This window comes from Scophthalmus maximus, chromosome 4 (genome assembly GCF_022379125.1).
Source record: "Scophthalmus maximus strain ysfricsl-2021 chromosome 4, ASM2237912v1, whole genome shotgun sequence".
NCBI lineage: Eukaryota > Metazoa > Chordata > Actinopteri > Pleuronectiformes > Scophthalmidae > Scophthalmus > Scophthalmus maximus.
In genome coordinates, this window is record NC_061518.1 from 22,854,998 (window position 1) to 22,877,613 (window position 22,616).

The following is a 22,616-nucleotide window of genomic DNA, read 5'->3' on the forward strand; positions in this document are numbered from 1 at the left end:
TCGGAGCACTTTATTAGGTACACCGGCTCAATAATGCATGCAGCTTCCAAACACAGTCATGCGGCGGCAACTCAATCTATAAACGAGGTGACACGGTCAACAGGTATTTTTGGTCTAGGAATAAGCAAAGATGTGGTTGTTTGCCGCATCGGAGAAAGAACTGCCTGATGGACTCATGCACGGCAGAGGAGGCCGTGGACAGAGAGCAAGAAGCATGGATTCAGCAGCTGCTCTGTGGGCAGAAACACCTCCACGGTGACAGTGGATGAAGCTGTCAATTCTCTATATTCTGCATATATATAAACATATATTTTATTGTTAAGCAATTCCATGAAAATTCAAACAGCCATAATGCTTTAGTCCACCTCTGAATACTTCCCAATGGGATTACCCTGTCTGTAGAAAGTCTTAAATCATTATCATAATACACTCTTCTTCTTAAGCAGTTAAACACATCCTTGATGAATTTCATCTCAGTGGTTTTGTTGCTCAAGCCTTGGTAACTTACTTATTGCTATGACCAGTAGATTATAATGGCTAATAAACCTGATGTCAGATAACCTTAGATGATAAATTACTGAAATGACTTAATACGTCTGCTGACTCTATTCCACAGAAAAAACACTTTTAGCAACAAATACATGGTTTCTCTTTAAAGGATTAAATTATGTCATAAGTGATTGTGCTGGCAGGATAGTGTGTGTGTGGATCAATTCAAATTAACCAATCATAGTTTTTGGAAAACAATGAGGTTCTCCTGCACAGATTATTGAAGTATAGCCGGCTTTTGATACACAAACGAGAAAACTTCATTTTTGGTTTTGGTGTTTTCATGGAATTCGTCGATAATAAAAACAAAAGTGACTTGAGCAGAGCTTGAGTTGCGTTTTGAGTTAACATGGAAAAGCTTTGTTCGAAGAACACCCCAAATATGAAATGCTGTTTTGAAGGTAAGAAGTAGTTCTGCTCACTGCTGGGCAAGTACACTAAATAAAGTGATCACGGACCGTTATTGAGAAGAACATCGAACACGTCTTGATAAATGGTCGAATGCAAGTCACCAGATCAGCAGCCACGTACCCTGTGGTATGAGTTTGACTAACCTGAGCTGCATCAGAAGGACGTCAAACCCTGAGCATGATGGTGGAAGTATATGACTATAGCTTTTCATCCTTGATCCAGTTAAGTCTCGCTTTTATATCAAGCGGGACGATGTAGAATTCTAAGCAAAGTAAACATAAATCATGTCTGCCCAGTGCTTTCCCTCCCTCATGTCTTACCCTACTACTTCGTTTTCGTAATTGGGGCCACCGCTGCCAACAGGAGCATGCAAGTTAGGTGCAGAACAAAAACACTTTGGTTAGTAGGAGATACACAGAAACATTGATTCAAAACATAAACATGTGACAAATATAATGTGCAACAACTATCCCTATTGCGAGAAAACATTCAGCGATCATACAGTACATGCGAGGTTGCCATACTTGGCCTCTTTTACTGTCTCCATCTCTGATGGACAGACTCATGTCCACCAGCACGGTGCCCATGTCCTCCTCCAGGCTGTTTGGGTCATTCAAGGGCAACGACATCTCATTGACTCTGGGGGGAAAAAATAGCTTTGGTGTTAGTGAAACGGATCTAGATTAGAGATGGGTGGTATTTATTCAGGTCAATTCACAAAACTATGCCATTTCACTCAGAGGCAAATTTTAGAAAGGGGTGTGTGACCACAAGCCTTCTACTAATGGTCACTGTGCAGCTGCCCTGGTGGGTGTAGTTTTAGCTATGTTATTCTATTAGCCTGAACTAGATAAGTGTCCAAATTTACCACAAAGATGATCAACACCTCTGCAACACAGTATCAACAAGAACCTTTATTGCAGAGCTGCTATATTAGACTGTACATTTGTGCTTCATACAGTAACATGGGAACTCAGTGTGGACTTGAGTGTATGCAGATGTAGATTGTGCCGGATGGGCCGGTTACGATTTGAGTTGGACTTTAGGAAGGAGAAGGAAAAGGTGGACCATTTATGTTTGTTTTTAGTGTTAGTGTCCTGATTACAGCCTTTAACAATATATCATTTACTCCCTTTTAGCACATACTATACAGTGTTTGTTGAAGTAGAGAAAACATTCATCAATAGTATCAGCACAAGTGATATTTTAGAACACTACAGTGGTTACGAACCTGAGGGATCATGAGAAAAAGAAGAGAAGGGATTGCCACTGAAATCAAGTATTAGTTCTTTTATTATTGTTTTCCTTCCTTTCTTTTTGCATAGGCCCTATGACTCATCAATTGAAAGGTCCACCATTCAACAAACATAATTCAATCTGTGACAAGGGGTCGGCACTTGCACACATCGGGCATTTTTAGCGGTATCAAACCTAAAGGGTTGGAAACTACTGGTTAAATACAGACTGAATACACAGGGAAACCAAAACTTCTTTGTCTACGGCCTCCCAGGCATTCCTAATTCTCACCACTCGCATATGCCTCACTCACAGAGCATGATCGAGCTGCTTCCGACACGCAGATGTTACACTCACCAACCATACTCTACCCAGGTACTCACTTGTCAAATTCCAGCTCACTCAGGACGACACTGGCAGAGCCCATGAAGTCATCTGTTGTCAGGTCACGGTCGTATACCTGTGTCACGCACCACGATGAGACTTGCTTTTATTACCGTCAGTGATGGGCAGAAACTGACCAGGCATGGGTTTTTATAAAAACAACACAAACTTTCATTGCAAACACAACTCTCTGAAATGAAATGCTGCCAGCTGGACGGGCGAGTGGCTGAAATTACAGTTGACTTGAAGTTAAGTACTGTGGTAGGGAAATTGCAAAGAGAAATTGTGAATAAACATTTAATTCATGTGTTACGCACGACTCAACAGACACACTTTCCTGAGGTGCAAACAACGTTAAGTGCACAACGCACCATGAAATGCAGAAAAGCTCAGAACCCTATCTAGGCAGGACCTTTTTCTATGCCGGCTGACATATCAGGACATTCCAAAACTCCTTTTATAAAATAATGAATTCATTTAAGTCATGGAGAGTGACAGACGTTACCTTGATGTACAGTTTCTGATTCAGATCCTTCACAGGTAGAGAGAAGGACTCGTTCCATGTGGGGTTGAGGTTTTTATAAACCACTTTGCTTTTGTAGAACGTTCTCCCATCGAATTTGAATTTCACGTAAGGGTCACTGGTACCTGAAAATGATATACACCATGAAACAACAGAGTTTAGATTATTTACTGATACTTGATAGTGTTTGTTACAATAATCAGACTTGGTATCTCAAACTGGCATCTTAGTAAGGCCTATACATTCATTTAACATGAATACTCGACAGTACAATTGTTGATTTAACCTGAAAATTAGGGTAAATGTTTTTATAAGATGTGACCAAAAGTGATATCCAACACTATTGAAAAATTTTCTTTTACTTTATATTTCACAATATTCCCCCTGAGCTGTAATGTACCATTGGTTGGGTTTCTGAATTCATAGTGAGACAGAAGCAAAGGTCACTTCATCTTTGAAAAGCAGAATTGGATTTGTCATTGTGACTGACAGCAAACACCAATCAAGTCACTCTGCTTCTTATTTCATAACTCGGTTGCTAAACAGACTTTTAAACTTTGTTTCTTAACCTCTAGGGAAGTGATCTAGTTTCCACTAAAAGGGAGGACGACCCTAACCCTGCTCTCTCTCTAGTGTCTGTCCGGAGGATGTGGGGTTTTTTTTCTCAACCTACAGAAGGGACCACAATTTCCTGTGACAACAACCAATCAAAATTCAGCTTCCACTGCAAAAAGTGATGGCAACTTAACACTTTATTAAGATCGTTTGACTTGTGGCAACAGGTAGAGTTGATTTTACCAGGATTAAGAACACAGAATTCTTATTTCACTACCATTCTTTAAATAATCATTAAGTTCTAAAGCGTTTATGAAATAGTTTTACACTTTTATATCTCCCTTTTGTTGCTGCTGTGACAAATCCTCTTCAGCTCTAAGTAAAGACCGACCAATCTGTGAGTTTAAGCGGTTCCATCAATCGACCACCTGAGGGCAGCAGTTGATCAGTGTAAACCCCTTACACAACAAAGAGTGTTGTCTATCAGCAGATGTCAGCATGCGCATGCAGCGAATATAATCTGATCAAACAGAAAAAGTTAAAAAACTCTCTTTGAGCGCTGCTTTTAAAGACCATATGGTTTTAACAATAATGTGTTGAAACCAAATCCTCCCATCCCTTGATCCTTCCCCTCCATTATCTGCTTTATCTTTACCCAGCGCCTGGCTGTGTAAATAGAAACCCACGTTAGTGGAAATGTAATCCAAGGTGCACTGGATGCTGGGTGTGGCTCACACAGGTTGTAATGTGCCGTGTGGAATCCTGCCCCGGCTGTTATAAGAGCCGCAAGGCTCACCTGACACTCGGCTGTCTTTAGTGTCCCTGGAGTCGATAAGACGGGGTGTACAATTCAAGCAGACGTTCCTGGCTGTCATTAGCAAGCCAAGGCTAAACACACAGGCTGAGGCCAATGCAGGCGGAAGACACACACCGGCGGAGGACACGGTGACGTTCGAACCCGCCAGAATAACATCAAAACCACACCTCTGGGTGCAGATTATCTCAAATATTTCTTGAGTTTAAGAAACTAGTCTAGGCAAGATGAAAGGCAAGATGAAAGTTGGTGAATCTTAAGTCATACAGGACATAATAGGAGCTAAGTCGAAACTGAGCGAATATATGAATAACAGTGATAGCACTTACTCACTGGGACAGATCGGCATATGAAGTATGTGATACATTATGACAAGAAGTCAAAAGTGACAGGTAGAGGTTTGAACTCCAGTGACATGACATCGGAATCAAGGATGCTGTTGTGGATCCAGATCCACAACAGCATCCAATCAACTTGCAGCAGTAGGACCACAAAAAGAAAAATTCAATGTCCAAATTCATTCGACACTTCGAAGTTAGATGTGGATTCAAAGTGATGCTTTCACGATGCCTGTCCAACCAACAGTCAAAACCATGCATCATCAGAAATACATTAAAGGAGACATATTATGCTCATATTCAGGTTCATAACTTTAATTTCCGTTATTACTTGAAAAGGTTAACTCATTCTTGCTTTACCCGGCTTTTTGGGGGGGCGTGCCAGACTAGCAGCTAGACATGTTTTACCCCCTCCAGTCACGTTTTAAATAATCTGCTATGCCTGATATATTGTTTAACATTGTTTACCCAAAAAAAAAAAGTTTAAAAAAACCCCTCTGAAATGGGGCTGTCTGGTCTGGACGGGCCGCTGACCAGGTGAAAGTGTTAAAAGAGTCTCAATTTGCAGGTGGCACGCATGCCCACATTTGCTCGCAGTCTGGAGCCCTGTTGCCCACATTTGCATATTCGACAGTGGTTGGTTTTCTGTATTTGTGACCTACAAAATCTAGCGTGCCAGGATTCGTTTGAATTTCAAATGTGCACAGAAATCTTCTACTCCAGGAAAGGAATGTGAAAACACCTCTACAGTGACAGAATTTGCTCAGATACAAGTCCGCTATAGTCAATGTTAGACATTTAAGAGGACATAAACAAAAGAAACACACTTTGTTGACTGTACGGGGTCTTTAAGGAAGCATCAGCTGGACAACTGACGAGCCCTTTCAGGAGCACACACACATCATATATACATACTGTATGATATATAAAAAAGCAGTGCACTATGCCTCCTTTAAAATTATTTATCCAAATTATGAAGAACAGCCACAAACTTCTTACCACCTCTGTTAACAGGAATATAAGAATAAGGCCTATGTGATTAAAACAGCCCACAGTATATACTATACCTGTGGGGACAAAAGGCTAAGTGTGTAGTTTTTCATTCATAGTTTTGGAGCTCAAACCTTCAGGCAGAGAAATCATGAGTCATTGTGGAAGTTGAATTGATGAAGGTCACAGATTGAAAATTAATACAATTCCGCTTCTACACATTCACTTTGTTTGCTTGAGCAAACTGTTGCTCTGGCCATGAAGGATTGATTTACGCAGCGTTGTTTGCTCAAGATCAGACTCAGAGAGTGTGTGTTCCAGGTGTTGTACCATCTTTACATCTACCCACATGAGGCGGAGTCATTGTGCTGTATGAGTCTGAACCAAAGAACAGCTGCCACCGTCAGCATGGTATACTACAGGATTACACAGAGAGAGACCTGCTGTTTACATTCTTCTGTGTTGATCATACCGGTATGTAAAAAGATCTGTGGCCCTTTTTGTGAACATCCCTGTTGTCCTGTAGCATCAAATGTCACATGGTCATATGCACACATGATCAAACTAATATTGTGGTACTGTAGATTGTGAAAGCCTGAGTGATAGTAGTAGTGCTGGTACAGTAGTATTAGTGACAGCAGTGGTGATGAGGTTCTTACCACAGCGGTCCCTGACGACCAGGTTGCGTCCTTCCTTCAGGTTGATGGTGAGCAGGAAGGACCTTGGAGGATCTCTGATGCTCTCCGACACACTCGGACTCTCGTTGCCCATCTCACACTAGAGAGCAATACATGGCAATACATTGACATTATTATGATAGTATTACTCCTAGAAGCTACGCAATAGTAAGTCTCATTACAGCCAGACTTTCTGAGCAAGAACATCTACAATCAAGAAGAGGAATATTTAGTTACACTTTTCTTTTTAATTCTTCAGGCTCTGAACTTCAGCAAGTTCAATTTAAATTAAAGGGGTCAGTTGCCAGCTTTGATTTGAGTGGGTCTACATCAATATAAAAAGAACTGTGTGGAAGATAAAGCCCTTTAAACACAAGGTGAAAAGGGAGCATGCCCTTAAACCCTGAAGTGCGTCTACAACAAAATGACTACAAACTAAGAAAATCCAGCTTTTGGAGTGGCCCAGCCAGACCTCAGACAGCTGTTCCTAACAATATGTAGCTGAAGCAGTACCGTAGGAAGAACGGAAACATTTCTCCTGAATGTTGTGCAGGTCTGACTTGCAGATACTGGCGCTCTGTTAAAGGTCTTCGCTGTCAAAGGAGTTAAACCAAGGGTTAACTCCAGTTTGCCAGCAGCACTTTGATTGTTTAAGAGGTGTGCTCCATAACATGACATGACAGATTATAATTGTTTGTGTGTTAATATCTCAAGCACATTAGGTCTATCAACACCTGCGAAGATCAGGTCACCAATGCAGAAAACCAGGTCATTCCAAAGGGTTCAATTTTATACTTTTTGTTCATGTTTAATTTTAGTTTTCTGATAGAAATTAAAAAGAAGGGATGATACCCACGCTTCCTGTGCACACAATGTATTATTACAATCACTCTTCAGCAAACCAAGCATGTCTGAGTGAATAAAAAACCCCCGTTGCCCTGGAATCACCCGGCTCAGCGTCCCGACCCTGACCAGCCACAAAAGCCAGGGTGACACACCGATTACTGAGCCACACGGCCTACTGTCCCATCATGTCCCCGACACAATAATCTGGAATTAATCTCTGACATCAGCGCGTCAGCCAAAGCACAATGCTGCAGTCTGCACGATACATAACACAAACACTGGCACAGCCACTTGACAGAGACAGACAACAGCAGAGTCCTTTTAAGACCAGGGACGTACCTACACCCATCTTTTCAGCATGGTTTCATGTGTGACATAAATCATCAGTAGAAATCATATATAATAACAAAAACGACATCAGTTCAGGAACACAGAATCACAAGGTTAACAAATCCACAAACTGGATTACAGCACTTACATTTTGGTCGTCCCCTTCCTTTGCCACGTGACCAGTGAAATCATGATTATCATACTGCGGAGATAAAGATTAAAAAATGCATGTCAAAAGTCTTTCATGTGACATAAGAAAAAGGATTTTTTAATAGCATGTGAAGTCCTGCATGATAAAAACGGGGAAGTTTTTTGTCTGCTGATCAGTAAAAGGTTCAGGAACTGATCTGTCTTTGGCATTGCTAACACTGGGACAACTCTAAGCATTTATTAAAAATTCCCCAGAACATGGTAATGAAAAAAAGGTCATTTGCCTTTCTGCTCTTTTTTCTGCAGTGTTGTTCGGATCAGAGTAAGTACAATTTTGATTTTTTTCCCCACTTTCTACTCTGACCTTTTCACCAATTTCCCAGACAATATACCATGGATCTTGATGAACAAAATTTAAAACAAAATCAGGCATATTTAGAAGATTGATATCTATGATTGGCGCAATGCACGCTAAAAAACGAAAGTAGTTGATTTTAATGTGGTTTTGAAGGCGATCTGTTGTATATCAGCGAATGTATACGCTCTCCTGAGTGCCATTCAAGTACAGTACATCTAGTATATTATAAATTCCATTTTATACCTCTATATTCATCTGACAGTTTGATTTTTTTTCACAGGTTAAATATATAAAGAACTTTATTGTAGACTGAACTACACAACTGTTCAAACAAGTAGTGCTGAAATGATTTGTTAATTGACAGGGCACTTTGGGCTTTAGGTAATTGTTATGGGCATTTCTATTTTCTGAAATTGTACAACCCAATTCATTAATCATTGATAAAATGATCAGGAGATCGATCAATCCATAATAAAAGTAATCATCAATTGATTACTTCTTGTTGATTTACTAAAATGCTGTAAGTCATAATCATATAATGGTAGAAAAAACATAACATAGATCATTTTTATGCATTCAAAATCTTAAGTTTTTTTTAATGATATGACATGCTTTTACAGTGCAGTATTTACAGGAAAAGCTGAATCTGTTGTTTGGTAAAAACTAAGTCAGTGTTTTAGAAATGATATGAAATGACAGAAATGGTGATTTTCCTGTTCCCAGCCATTAGTTTTTGAAATTCCCATGTGTGGGTACCTTTAGAAAAACAAGGTTCAAAATATGTGACTCACGGCTGGATTAACCTGCTCTGTGGCCCCCCCAGGGCAAGAATGAAATGCCGGTCGCCTGTTCACCCCCTTTGTTTTTAAACTGTGCGAAATACATATGTCTGCACATTAGACAGTAATTCAAGATAAGTGAACTATACTTGACTACAATATTCCTAAATCACAAGAGCACCTGGCCCCCAGGTTGTAATTTACAAACAATGAGAGTACAGTATTAACTCACTATTGATGGTCTTAAAATGAGATTTTTTAAATCAGATACTTCCATCAGTGAGTGAAGTATCACAATACATCCACTATTCAGCCGCCTTTTTCACAAGTTTGAAAATATTTTGATGGGTCACTCCCCTTTCACTGCATTGCCAAGATGGTGCATTGCCAAGCGCACCATCCAAATTCTTGCATTGCACTTCATGTTGCCAAAGTTGTCAGTGAGAAGTAGAGAGTTTGAGTATGGAATTAAATGAACTGAGACGGGTAGATTGTAGATGGTTGTGACAAAGCCGATAATTAACAGTTAGTTAGATGTTCACGTCTTAGTTATTGTCTAAGATTTGCTAGTAAGCACTCAAGAGAAAACAAAGCTGAGACTGATGGGAATGTCATTGTATAAGTATTGTAAAAAAGTAATATTATGACAATGATACAATGAGGCAAGATGAAAAGTTAAGGGATCAGCAATTCACCCTGAGTGGGACTTGCATGTCTGTACAAATCATACAAATGCCACAGCAATCCATCCAAGTTGTTGAGCCACTTCTCTAAAATCATTTTTGGAAGAAGTTGAACTTATTTTACAAGTGAGTTTAATTTCTGTGATCCAAAGGTGAGGTCAAGATTTCACTGTAATTCATTACAGTTAAACTATCAAGGGTGTGGTGTCAAGTCATGAAACAACATTTACTATTTGCTGTTGTGGTAAGCAACACAATTGGTTCAGTCATTGTCACATTTGGAGAGCCAATAATGTCACTGGCATGTATCTCACCTGTCCTTCTGCATTCTAGCCACACCCCTTCTGTCAAGGGAAAATATTTTATTTTTACACTTTATATTTTTAAATATTATTAATTTGTTTATTAAATCTTATTTTGGGCAGCTCTGCAATACGTAACCTTACAGCGAAGACATAGGGCAACTCAGCACCAGCGGTTTTCTCCCTATATAGAAATAAAGTGCTGAGGCATCACTGGGGTGGAATCTGATGTAGGTGGAGAGGATTCACGACAAACCTTATCCTTTGTTCGAGTTACTGAGCAAAGTATTTACTGAAGTATGAGCTTTGATGTAAATCATGAATTCACCAAACAGGATTGTGTGTTCTGTAAACAAAGACGTGGTTAATTCATTAAGGTATACAGGCCGCGACTTTAGCAATCCTTTGTGTCCTTGCATCCAGTAAGAGAGACCTTGTTAAAAATACCATGAAATTTCAGTGGACTTTTATGTCAAGATAAATTAACCTATTTTATAATTATTGAGAAAATAATAACTGTAGTGAGACTTGCACTACACAGAACTTTCAGCAAACACACATGTTCAATAATGTCTAAGTTAAACATGTGGATTGGCAACGACTCAATAAACTGTTGGCCACCTATTGAAAAGGATGCTGCTGTACCTTAGAATTACACAAATACATTTATTAATTACACAACACCAAATGTATTTAAAGGTGACATATTATGCAAAAATCACTTTTTCAGTGTTTGTGCACAACAATGTGTGTATCTGTGGAGCCTGCCAGCCCACAAACTGTAAAGAAAGACCACCCTGTGGTTTTTTTGTGAGCTGGCAAACCCCTACAGCCTGAAGCTCTGAACAACTGGTTCAGATTTCTCTCCCACTCTTATGTCACAGTTGGACTCTTGAGGGGGTAACCCCACCTGCAATCTGAAAATCTCCACTTTTTTGGTGAAGGAGCTGCGGGAATGGGCAGTATGAGAACACTGAGGCCTTTTCTGAACATTAAAGCATGTGAACCTTTTCAAGTGGTAACCCAGATTAAAAGTATGAACTTAACTAATATGTTCTCTTTAGGTCCTGTTAAAGACTGTTGTTATACAAAATTAGAAAGATTTGTTTCTCACAATATGTCCTTATTTTTTACCTTTGCGAGCCCAGAATAAATGCAAGATTTAAATGTAATATTTCGCAATTTCGTATTATTAGAACATTTTAAACTGGAAAAATTGAATAGCCTGAATATTTGCAATCACAATAGAAATATTTTTTGGGACATTTATTTGTGAGTCTTAGTTCATCAACAAACCCTTTGCTATGAAAAGGTTTCTGTACCCGGTTGTTCTTGATGATTCTTACTCATCATACAAGCATATTTAGTTTATGCTTAGTATAGTATATTTTTAATATATCCCAAAATTTCCTATTAATATTTAACAGATCTTTTAAGACCTCATCAGTCTGGGGCCCCATGTTCAAATTCACATCCTTGCCACTGTCAAAAGTGTCATGACGTGATAAAGACGTGGGTCACTAAATGTCATGCCATGGTTGTATGAAAACACACGCATCCAGTTTGCTCAGTGCGGCAGGAGACTGTTTGGAGGAACCTCCCATTTCATCTCCGTCCAGCTCCTCCAAGTTAAACTTTGTATGTCCTGTGCAAACAACTGACAACTCACACCTGCCAATGTACAATAAACCAGCCACCCGATCACAAGTGCTTCACCTTTCAAACCTGTGTTAGAGGAAAACAATATACACGACTACTATTCAAGCATATTCTCCTGTCATTGTGCGTATTACTAGAAAAACATTAACTAAAAGATGGATATAGGAATTCAAAATTGACTGCTACCATCCAAGAAACTGAAATCTTTATTTGGCATTTGTGTTAAGAACTGGTTGTTTGTTGGTTTTTAAAATACAGATGTAACTTTTCGCGTGAACTTTCTGTACCTGTGAGCTGTCCTGTGAGTCCCCTACAGTGGGGAAGTGTGGGCTGTAGACAGTCATCATCTCCGGCAGGCCCAGCTCCTCAGGCTCCATGCCCCTGGCGGGTCTGTAGTTTGAGTCCGGCGAGTTTTTCTCCTCCTCACAGAGACTGTTGAATGACTCCTGGGAGGAAGCCCAGTCTGTGCAGTCTGCAGGCACGCTCACTTGGTGTTCACTCCTCCCAACTCCTTCGCTACCTAGTCCCATGCTCAGGCCACTCCCACCTCCTTTCTGGCTCCCAGAAAGCTTGACGAGCGGCGTGGAGGGGCTGCTGTAGCTGGGTGTGTTGTATTGGCGGAGCTGCGAGCTGGAGGAAATGGAGGCGTACTCCTGCCTCATGTCCCTCATGTCGGGAACGGAGGAGCTCATCCGGTGGTCAACGGCATGTTTGAGGCGGGCAACCTGCTTGTTCGGGCTTGTCTTGTCTCGCCGAAGATGTGGCAGCTTCTTGCGAAGATGCTGCAGAATGCCTGGCTTCTTGGAATCCATGATGGAAGAGTGGTTCAGTCTGTGTCTAACATTTGGACGTCACGGACAGCTAAAGTAAAAAACACAAACACATGAACAGAGCAGTCAGCCTTAAATCCTGGGTGAAGGATGAAAACTGAATCCAATATGGTTCAAGTATTTTCATTCGTGCTGACAGCCAGACAGAAGGTTTTCTCTCGTGTCTGTCAAATGTGAAGGCGTAAAGACAAGAAACAATGGGGAAAAAAGCTAACCAGGCTCTGTTCAAAGGTAACACATCCTACATGTACTTAGATGCGAGATGATGTTTGTTATATCCACACTGTTTATGGGCAGTGACCACCTGGAGTCTCTCCTGGTTGCCCAGCAATAAAGAAATAGTCTGGTTCTCAGGTTCTTTTATGTATGAAACGAATGAGTCAACGGTGTTATTGCAGTGTATCTACAGAAAATGAGTTCAAGCGATCACCACTCCAAATCAGGAATAGATGCTCACATGGCACATGTTTGACTAATGTGATAAAATGTACAGTCTGTCTAAATATGAGATGTCTAATGTCATATTTGCAACAGAGATGTGAAGAATTTGAGCTGTATATATAGTTCATTTTTTGTCACAAAGTAATTTGAAAATTTGCAGGGGAGCAGCTCATATATGTTATTATTTAATCGTCAATTTAAGAAGCCCCCCCCCTCCATTATAGTGAACTATAGAGCAGACCCTGTATTTTATCAGATGTATGGTAACATTAATTTTCTCCTTTTTGAGCCTTACACCTCATATATCTATATCTACCATTAACACCCAATGGACCACCACTGAGGAACAGATAATAAAGAGTAGCAAGCAACATAATCATCATATATTTGAAAGTCTGCAGATTTAAACACTTGCACACCAAATGAATGAAGAACAGTGGCATATTTCACGTGACTCGGATAAAAGCCAAAAAGCTTGATCTGTGTTAAACATACAGTATTACAGCGACACGAGCAGCAGACCATTTCCCTTTAGACTAAACTGTCTGTGTGTGTGTGTGTGTGTGTGTGTGTGTGTGTGTGTGTGTGTGTGTGTGTGTGTGTGTTTTGGCATCATTCATTCATTCACAGTTTGGTCACTGCAAAGTCATGCTCAATAAAGTAAAACAAGATCTGCACTGTACCAATGAAATACAGTACATAGCAGCAGCACTTGCCACAGAACTGCCGCCGTTTTAGTTAAGCAACGGCCCAAGCCTCTTAACAGCTTCATACTTTGTATGGTCATTAACTGCGACCACTGACCACTGACATGTTATCAGCCGGTAACGGGGAGGTGGAGGAAGAGGCAGGGAGGCAACAGATGAAGGGACGTAACGTGAACCAGTGTTTACAAAACCAGCAAAGATGATGACAGATGTTAAGAAGTGAAAGTCAAAATACTGTTTGAAAATGAGAGCTCAAGCACAAGGAATTGGTCAGTCTACAGCCATGTATTTCTATCTAGTTTGGAGCAAACAGAGCAAATCTAATGACAGGATATCTGCAGCCTAGATTCAGCATTCTCTCACCTGACCCAGATATAAGGATTAGATGGTGGATCGCTGAATGAGTGAGAGAGAGACAGAGACAGCAGGCACACAGGAGAAGGATGGCGGCCTCTAACGGGCCATACAGCGGCCTGACTGCAGATCTGTCTATTATCAAAATGACGAACAACTGACTGAGGTCAAAGGATTAAACCATCTAAAGAAGGCGTGAGAAACATCTGGCCCCAGGGCCGTGCACAGCAGACGAAGGGGACATAGAGACAATTCATAAATACAAAGAAAAGCACACAAACTCCACCAAACCCGCTTTACAGCTGCAATGATGCTCGAGATTTGGGACCACCCTTGCGGAACATGTTAGTCCACTATTTAAGTTATTTCCCCCCCATAATCTAAAGTATACAATTTTGTTACGATCTCCTAGTCTACTACAGATTGTTCAGGTTTGTTTGAACTCATATTTAAAGCCACCATGTGATGATTACCCAAGATCCAAATAGTAGGAAAAATTTGATGATGAGTCTTTTTTGCTTGCAGCCCACTCATCTCAGCGTCCCTGACTCTGGTCCAAGGCCGAGTGCCGACTGTCTACCACTGGCATTGGACACTGTCCAATCTACACATAGCAGCTTTAAAGGTTCAGTGTGTAGGATTTTGTGCCATCTAGCAGTGAGGTTGAAAACAGCAACTGACTGAATATCCCTCCTGTCACCTCCCCTGTTCTGAGTGCGTAGGAGAATCTACGATGGCCTTCAGGTAATGTAGAACCATGACAGGTCCTCTTCAGAGCCAGTGTTTGGTTTGTCCATTCTGGGCTACTGTAGAAACATGGCAGTACAACATGTCAGATTCTGAGCAAGAGGACCCGCTCCCAGTCCTCTTCCTCAATCTAAGGTAAGAACTAACGGCTCATTCTGAGGTAGCAAAAACACAAGGACTCTTAATCTCAGGTGAGTATACACTAGTGAAAACATCATTATGGATATTTCATTCCTTTTCTGCCAATATACCCAAATGAATGTTGCTCAGTCTCTCCTATTTGTCATATACATTTTATAAAGTGATGATATGTGTCAGTGTTGTGTTAGTAGCTTATTTTCACCGCCCCCAGGTGGCAAAAAAGATCATCACCTTTACTGGCGCAAAAACATTCTGTCTGCTATTCTTTCCGTCTTTTCATTTGTCTTCCAATATTACATTTTAACATTGTTAAATGAAAGCTGCCGTGCCTTGGTGGGCCTTATCTGCGCTCTTTACTGCACTCTGGAGACTTCAAACAATGACCCTCTTGATCAATCATTAACTCTGAATAGAGTCAATAACGCCAGTAGTCCAGTTATGAAGTATTAACAAGGGTCACGAGGATTTGCAGAGAGCATCGTGGGAGCAAATATAAAAATATCGCAACTCAAAATCATTAAACAGGGCCCTGTTGGCATGTAACTTACTTGAGATAGAAAACCAGGTGGCCACACTGCAGCGTGAGCCATGACATTCATTTGACCTGCCAGTCAAGCCAGAGGGGTCACAGGCCACAGATACACAGACTCATGCACTCTTTTTTTATATTTCTCAATGGGGAGAACTACATTTTCATTAAATCTTGATTCATGAATATAACCTGAATGGCACATTAGGCTTTACCATTCCTTTAACTAAACATCCCTGCTGACAGTCCAGGCAGTGAAGATGTGAAGGCCGCCGCACAAACAAGTCCAGTTCCAGACGGCCTTGTCCACAAACCCAACGGACCCACGTCACAAAGAAGCAAGAGTGCAGGGGCCAAAGGTCACAGTGTTAAACAAACGTGACTGTGAACCTAAAAAATTGGATGTACAAAAAAAAAATTATAAGCGAAAGCACAGGAAGCGATAGATGATCGTGAAAAGAGACTAATAGAATATTAGAGAGCATTATTAGAGAGCGTATGAGGTGTCATTTTATTGGAGTACACACTCCCATTGATAGATTGCTGATTCCATTGACAACCAAAGTTATTTTTAATAAGGCATTACTTTTGCACGAGAAGAGCCTCTGCTGTACGAGTGAAGCCGAGTTGTGTTGTAATAAGGATAATGGAATCTGAGGTGTATCACTCCCATCGTTCTGAAACGTTGAGCCCAAGGTCATTAGTCACGTCTTGTTACAACTAAGCATGGTAAATTCCATCTGACTTGAGGAGATCCTGCACACACTCGGCCTCAGTCATTGTGGTTACAGGTGGCGGAGCAAGACAGCGCGCATACCGACGACTCTGATCAAACCATAGCGTGTCTGCACAGAGCCCATGTCTACTCTCACTCCCAAATGAGGTCACCACCACCATTTGTAAAAAAAACCCACAAAAGACACTGATTTCACAAAACGCCTCATAGAATAGAAACAACCGATGATGGAGTTCTGAAAATGAAACTGTGACAATCCGTTGTTTAAACATGAGAGCGGCTGTAGCTGACTGGATCCTCCAAAGTTCACAGATCTACCGTGTTCTTATTTATTCTGCCCAAAACTAAGTATTAAAAGCGCCGGTCACATTTTTGAAAGGATCCCTGCGAGAATTCCCTCTCAGATACCGTATGAATCCTGAGGAAAGAACCTTTATCCTACTGTATTCATGATCATGTTCTAATAGTGCTAGGTGTGTTTTACCAAAGCCGTTAATGTTTGTTATATATATATATATATATATATATATATATATATATATATATATAGGCTGTGTGTATATATGTACACACACATTCTGTGGGCCCGGTTGAGCAAGACAAGAGGCAATTTCCTGAAACGATCTGTTTGTGTTTCCTTCACTTTGATATTAGGATAAGACTGCAGCTCACACTGTCAACACAAACACACAACACACAACAAGCAAGCAAACAAGGCAACAAGCCTCACATCAACGAAATAATAAATCTGCGGCCGTGGCGGGTTGAGTCCGTTTTCAGTTTGGAGGTCATACACTTTTATATACTGTCAATATAAACTTATATAAAGAGTCTGGCATTGGACTTCCTATAAGCGGGGAGGTGTTAGGAGCTGGAGAAAACTTATTTCTAGTCGTGAATGTCGTGGTGAAGCTCCACCTGAGAGCAGATGCACAGACCAACAGGCACCAGCAGTTTAAATTACCGACACCCAACTTGGCCCCTGAACATCTCACAGCACCGGTGGGTTAAAGCCTCTTCAACATACGGGTTTTAAATTCACGACCGGAACTCGTGGACAAGAAAAGTTTTCGTTTTAAACGAGGCTCTTCGAACGTTTGTGTCTAAAGAGCACGAAGCCTAGAGTTGCCAGCTGTTTCTACTTTACCCTCAGCCTCCTTGTTTACAGAGGCAGGAAACGTGCGAAGAAAAGTTTGTTTTCCCACCTCTCACCTGGCCGGCAGGGGAAACGTTTCCGGGAAGGACCGGGGGGGGGGGGCTCCACCTGAGCAGCGCCCCCCCGCCTCACACAGCAGGTAACTTTACACTCGGTAGCTTTCCGCCAAGAAACAAAACGAAAAGAAAAGAAACAATGGTTCGACTTTTACCTTTCTTTATTTTCTTCTCTCCGCTGGTGCGATGCCGTGTAGAACAAGACCATCGACTCTGATCTGCGGCTCTGTGGACTTCTTCTTCTTCTTCCTCCTCCTCCACCGCGTCTAGCATCCAACCTCTGCGAGATTAACGCTTTCAAAATAAAAGCGCTTCCGGCGCACATCTGGGTACAGATTTAAAAGTCACTTAAGGATGTTACGTGTAGTAGATTATACATGCTTAAAGGAATGTACAAATTTAAAATAGTCAAAGCGATTCATTTCATAAGTGAGTCGTTTCACAAATATAATTATCATATTGTTGCGCTAATAATCCACTGTATGTTTGATTTAAATGTGCCCTATTCTACTCGTCTCTAGTTCATTGTAATTTTTTTTTAAAATAGTTAGTTCATTGTATTTGTATTTTAATAAAACACTCCGACTAACTTGACTGTGATTTGCCATAAATCTCACAGCAAATCAAAACTCTATACGATATGTTTTCAGTCTTTATTTAATTGGTTCATCTTGCCTTTTTGAGTGATCCACGTAAACCTGAGTCGTGATTTTATAAAGGAGGGTGAAAAAGCTTTTTATTTGCTCAGCATATTGAGCACAGAGTTCGCAGAGTTCTGTGGCTCACACGGACCTAATCCTCTCAACAGATGTCTGCTTAACCTTTTGTACATTTAATCCATCCACCATCCTCCCATTCTCCACCACAGTGTCCTGAGTGAGGGAGGTCTTCTCTCCATCCTCGTTGCTCCTCTCTGTCCCACCAGCACTTTTTTTAAATACATTATAGTGATCGGTCAATGTGTTATTAATTGTAACACAATTATACTGACATTTCATATCATTGAGTACAGCTTGTAGTTCGCAAGAACTGTTCGTTTTGACTAAATGGGAATAACGTCGTTAATCAACAGAATAATTCTTATACTGAAGATTTTATGGATATATAGCTATAAGACATATAGCTGACGTGACACGGTACAAAACAATATAGGCCTTTTTTATTTTATCAGTTGTTTGTCTGCTGCTTTAAGTAAAAAATAATGCACAACCCTTTTTTTTCTCCCATGCTCACAAGTAACCTCTACACACCTTCATCTTTTCACACAATAGATTTCCATTCACATTCAGATCTTATGTCACCGACCAGAGGTGTTACACATGACTCACCTTCTTCACACACAGTCCTGAACTTGCTCCGCCTCGTTCACATCTCACTTCCTCGTGAGTTAGAGGGATTCAATTCTTGTTCTGATTCTCTGTACCACCTAACACATGGCACAAGCTAAAAACCGTTGTACACCGGCAACATCTGATTTACCCAGCACATCCTGGCCGAACCACTGTACTTCCTCACTTGTTTGCAGCAGGTTATTGTAGTCTAATGATTGTGGCATTCCAGAGCTGCACATACTGATGCTATCTATCAAAGCAAGACTTTCCTGTGTGCACACAGTCACACCACAGAGTGTTTCCCTCATTGTTGAATTTCCATTTTCTGTTCATGGCCACCTCTGCACTTGGCACATCCAGATATCAGATGACCCCCTTTTTTTTAAGGTCGGTATCATTGAAATGCAGAGATGCTTTTGGAGTATTCGTACGATGCTCCCCCATATTTTGTGACTGTTTACAAACCCAGGTACACCAGGAAAGTTATCTGGCTTCCCGTTTAGTCTCTAATCGCTCCATTCACACTCAGGACCGTTACATTTCCCGTCCACGCTACGGTTCAGTGGAACCACAGCTCTTGCAGCTTTTGCACTCTTCACCACATGTTCCATTTTTTTCTGCTACTCAGTTTCACAATTGCACATTTAAGTCCCGTCTCCAACCATGACAGTACTGTGCAAAATGTATTTGTATTGGATGATGGATAAGAATCTAAACATCCTAAGTGCCTAAAACATATGCAAAGTCCTAAAATGTATCCAATTTAGATATTTCAGTTAACCACCTTCATCTGTGCTTCATTAACACGTCTATGTACAATAAATGTTGTTTAATCCTAAAAAACTAACATCATAACCCTGCAAATTATAACCAGGTTTGAATTTTATGGTCAAAATATTGCACTGATTCTTTAATTTTAGTGCTTCATTGTGCTTTTAAATTTACACCAGGGGAAGTTACCTCACGCGCCCACACACACAGTTGCAACTGTAACTGTGCAACTTCCGTTGCGTGATGGTCACATGATCTGTTTTGAAGGTACTCTGTTTTGTGATTTTTGCAATTAATACAACAGTATTCATCTAATCCCATGTGATCAACTGTATCAGTCTGGCCAGATTTAACCATCAGGCCCATGTCTGAGTTTATCTCTTGTCTTTTCTTACATCTTGGCCTTGGTTTATCATGGACCCCTTCTGTAAAAACAACCTCCTCAGGAGCGAGATTTCTTTAATTCATTAAAATATGTTTTCTGGAGTGCAATAGCTTTTGGGGGTGGGCAGATGTTGATGATCAAGATAGTGCAACATGAGCATGGCATACTTCACAAAACATATTTATCCAACAGACAGTTGATGAGAAAGGACAGGACAATGCCTTGTGAATATGGCAATCATCCAGAAAAATATCCTTTTTTTTGTAAACTCTGGTGGAGGTGTTATATTTCACCCAGGCAGATACGACAGACAGATTAACAATATATTGTTACAACAAAAAAGTGATATATATTAAAGACGCTATATACAAAACAATAGAGACATTTTTCTGTAGAACACAAAACAAGTGTCCATGGCTTTCAGTTTTAAATCTGAATGTAATATTGTCTTATTCTGTGCACAATATAAAAACACAAACAAACCAAAAAATCAGCGTACTGCTTTGGCTGATATAAATACGTGTTTTTGTGAAGAGAAGTTACAGCGGTGGTGATGGGGAGGGAATATTGCTTTTCATGCTGGACTCAAATGTCTCAAACCCTGAGAAGATCAGAAATTCATTTTGGTGACACCCAGTGGGGGACATCCGTAAGCTCTTCGATGCTTTACCACCCAAATCATGAACAAGATGAGACACATGACGCCAAGCTCACGCTCTTCTGTGCACTTCACTGCATCCCACTGGATAAGAAAATGAGCGATCGTACTGCAATTGGACCCACACTTTCACTCTGCAAGGCTCAAAATAATATGTATTTCAAAAAGGACGGCATATTATGTCTGAGTCTCTGTAAGTACCGCTGAAGATTTCTCGACGTTGTTTGGATGTTTTCTGACGGATGTGGCTTCATCCTTCTCAAAGATCTGACTGACAACAACAGCAAAAAACCGAGATAACTTAATGAAAAATAAACGGAACACATCGATAAAATCTACATTTCGTTTGCATAACAGTGTCCTTCCTGGGTTTGCCCTGATGTCGTATCGCCCCGTGACGGCGGGGCCTATGTCACCCAGCTGTCCATTCGCATTCGTTTGACCGTCGGACTCTCCCCGCCCTCTGACTGACTCACAGCGAGCAAGTGGAAGTCCGTCCGCTGCTGCTGCTGCTGCTGCTGCTGCTGCTGCTGCTCCTCCCGGTCACTGCCGCCCTCGTGGGAGCTGCAGGAGGAGCTGACACTGTCTGCAGGAGACCTCCCCATCTCTGCTCGGCCGGATGAGGAATTGGAGGAGTGAGGAGGAGGAAGGGCGTGAGCCTGGGTCATGTACGCGGACTGGCTGAGGTGGTCACGGGGCGGGGAGATGGGCTCCGCTTTGATGTTGACGTTGTGGTTGGTGTTGATGGAGAGACTGGAGCGCCCCGGCCTGCAGACACGCGGAAAAGGGGTGAGGTCGAATTGTCCTTCCTAGCTACCACTCCTTGACCTCAGTGGAAAATGTCATGAGGTCAAGGAAAGGTGTAAAGGAGGACTGATAGGTCATAGGAAAAGCCGACAGCGCTGCTCAGAGAATCCGACTTTCACTATACTACGTCTTCATGCGATGGCGGATAACTACAAATCTCCAAAGATGAACTACAAAAGACGCAGCGGATCCATCAGCATGTTTCAGTGTGTTTTACCACTGTGTGACATCAGATGTAAATGATTCATATGTAACAGTTACTGACATGATGACGTGCGTCTCTTCTGGGTCATATTCATACTCTTCTACTTCTGATTGAATCGTTTACGTCTGTGCATGGCGCGTCACGCTAAATATCACTGCCGCCATGAATTATGGGGCGTCTATATCTCCTTACTCTCACATAGGAAGCTCCAGTGTACCCTATGCTAAAGGAGATAGGAAAGGAAGCATCGCATTTAGAGCATACGAACAGCTCTTATCATGGCGGCTGATCAAATATTTCACGTCAAGATTTAGGAAACTTCCTAAGACAATTTGACAAATCGACCGCACCCAAGAGGAAGAGGATCGTTGGAACATATCACTGCAGGGTAAAGATGCCACCTAGTGGGGAAACTGACAGGTCTGCAGACAGAAGAGGTAATTCCTCTCTGCTTGACTAATACTGAAACTTAGTATTTAATCAAATAACGTAATTGAATACTATTTTAAAATATGTTTACTTAACAGAAGTTATTTCCAACCCTATGCATACACATTAATGTGATAACAAAGAATAATCCAATAACATGATTTTACACACCGGGGAATTGTTTTACATTTAATTCAGTTAATTTTCGTACTTCAAATATGTTTAGCTAAATAATAGATAGCAGTTTTAATGCAGGACTTTATGGAGGCAGAAAAAAAGAGTGGAAAGCTTATGGTGGTTAAATAAGACCACAATTGCTGTATGATTCAAAATCTCTTCTCTTATTTGTTGTACTGCTTCTCTATGTTTTATCGTTATCCCACAACTGGGCCCGGTGGCCGCTGCTCAGCAAAAGTAACACTGTCTCACTGTAACTTGTGAGGTATCATTTTACAGAAAGGCTACTTTAATTTAATATGTATGGCTATTTTAATGTAAGTAATGGACCTCAGCGCTTCCTCCCTTACTGAACATGCCAGTGTGTTTTCAGTTTCAACAGTGTTGGGCAGTAACTTATTACTCAGTAATATATTACTGTAATATAATAACTTTTCCCAGTAACTAGCAGTGTAAGGGATTACAATTTCCGAAATAGTAATTATATTATAGTTACTGATCCAAGTAACGCTGCATTACTTATTACTATAAGATGACGTGTACGTGCTGGCAGGTCACGTCGGCTACGATCC

General features: G+C 41.0%; 2 protein-coding genes across 7 annotated transcripts in view; both read right to left on the reverse strand.

Moving 5' to 3' along the window:
- The window catches only part of mctp2b (multiple C2 domains, transmembrane 2b), a 34,164-nt gene extending 16,574 nt beyond the window's left edge, over positions 1–17,590 (reverse strand). For 3 of the 5 annotated variants that reach the window (XR_004790473.2, XR_004790472.2, XM_035628161.2), the window contains exons 1-8: positions 17,437–17,590; positions 11,872–12,445; positions 7,802–7,855; positions 6,460–6,577; positions 3,086–3,228; positions 2,580–2,656; positions 1,485–1,599; positions 1,281–1,313 (exon numbers count right to left, since the gene is read on the reverse strand). Coding sequence is in view for 3 of the 5 variants with exons in the window: in XM_035628161.2 (XP_035484054.1) it covers positions 1,281–1,313; positions 1,485–1,599; positions 2,580–2,656; positions 3,086–3,228; positions 6,460–6,577; positions 7,802–7,855; positions 11,872–12,396 (1,065 nt within the window). In the remaining 2 variants the exon portion in view is untranslated. Of the gene's footprint in view, positions 1–1,280; positions 1,314–1,484; positions 1,600–2,579; positions 2,657–3,085; positions 3,229–4,454; positions 4,609–6,459; positions 6,578–7,801; positions 7,856–11,871; positions 12,446–17,436 lie in introns of those variants that run through there. The other 2 variants (XM_035628162.2, XM_035628165.2) reach the window with 2 other exon arrangements.
- A 2,235-nt stretch (positions 17,591–19,825) lies between these two features.
- The window catches only part of LOC118302198 (myocyte-specific enhancer factor 2A-like), a 40,986-nt gene continuing 38,195 nt past the window's right edge, over positions 19,826–22,616 (reverse strand). For both annotated transcript variants that reach the window (XM_035628167.2, XM_035628166.2), the window contains exon 10: positions 19,826–21,194. In XM_035628167.2, coding sequence (XP_035484060.2) covers positions 20,834–21,194 — 361 coding nt within the window. In that variant the 3' untranslated portion in view covers positions 19,826–20,833. The remainder of the gene's footprint in view (positions 21,195–22,616) is intronic.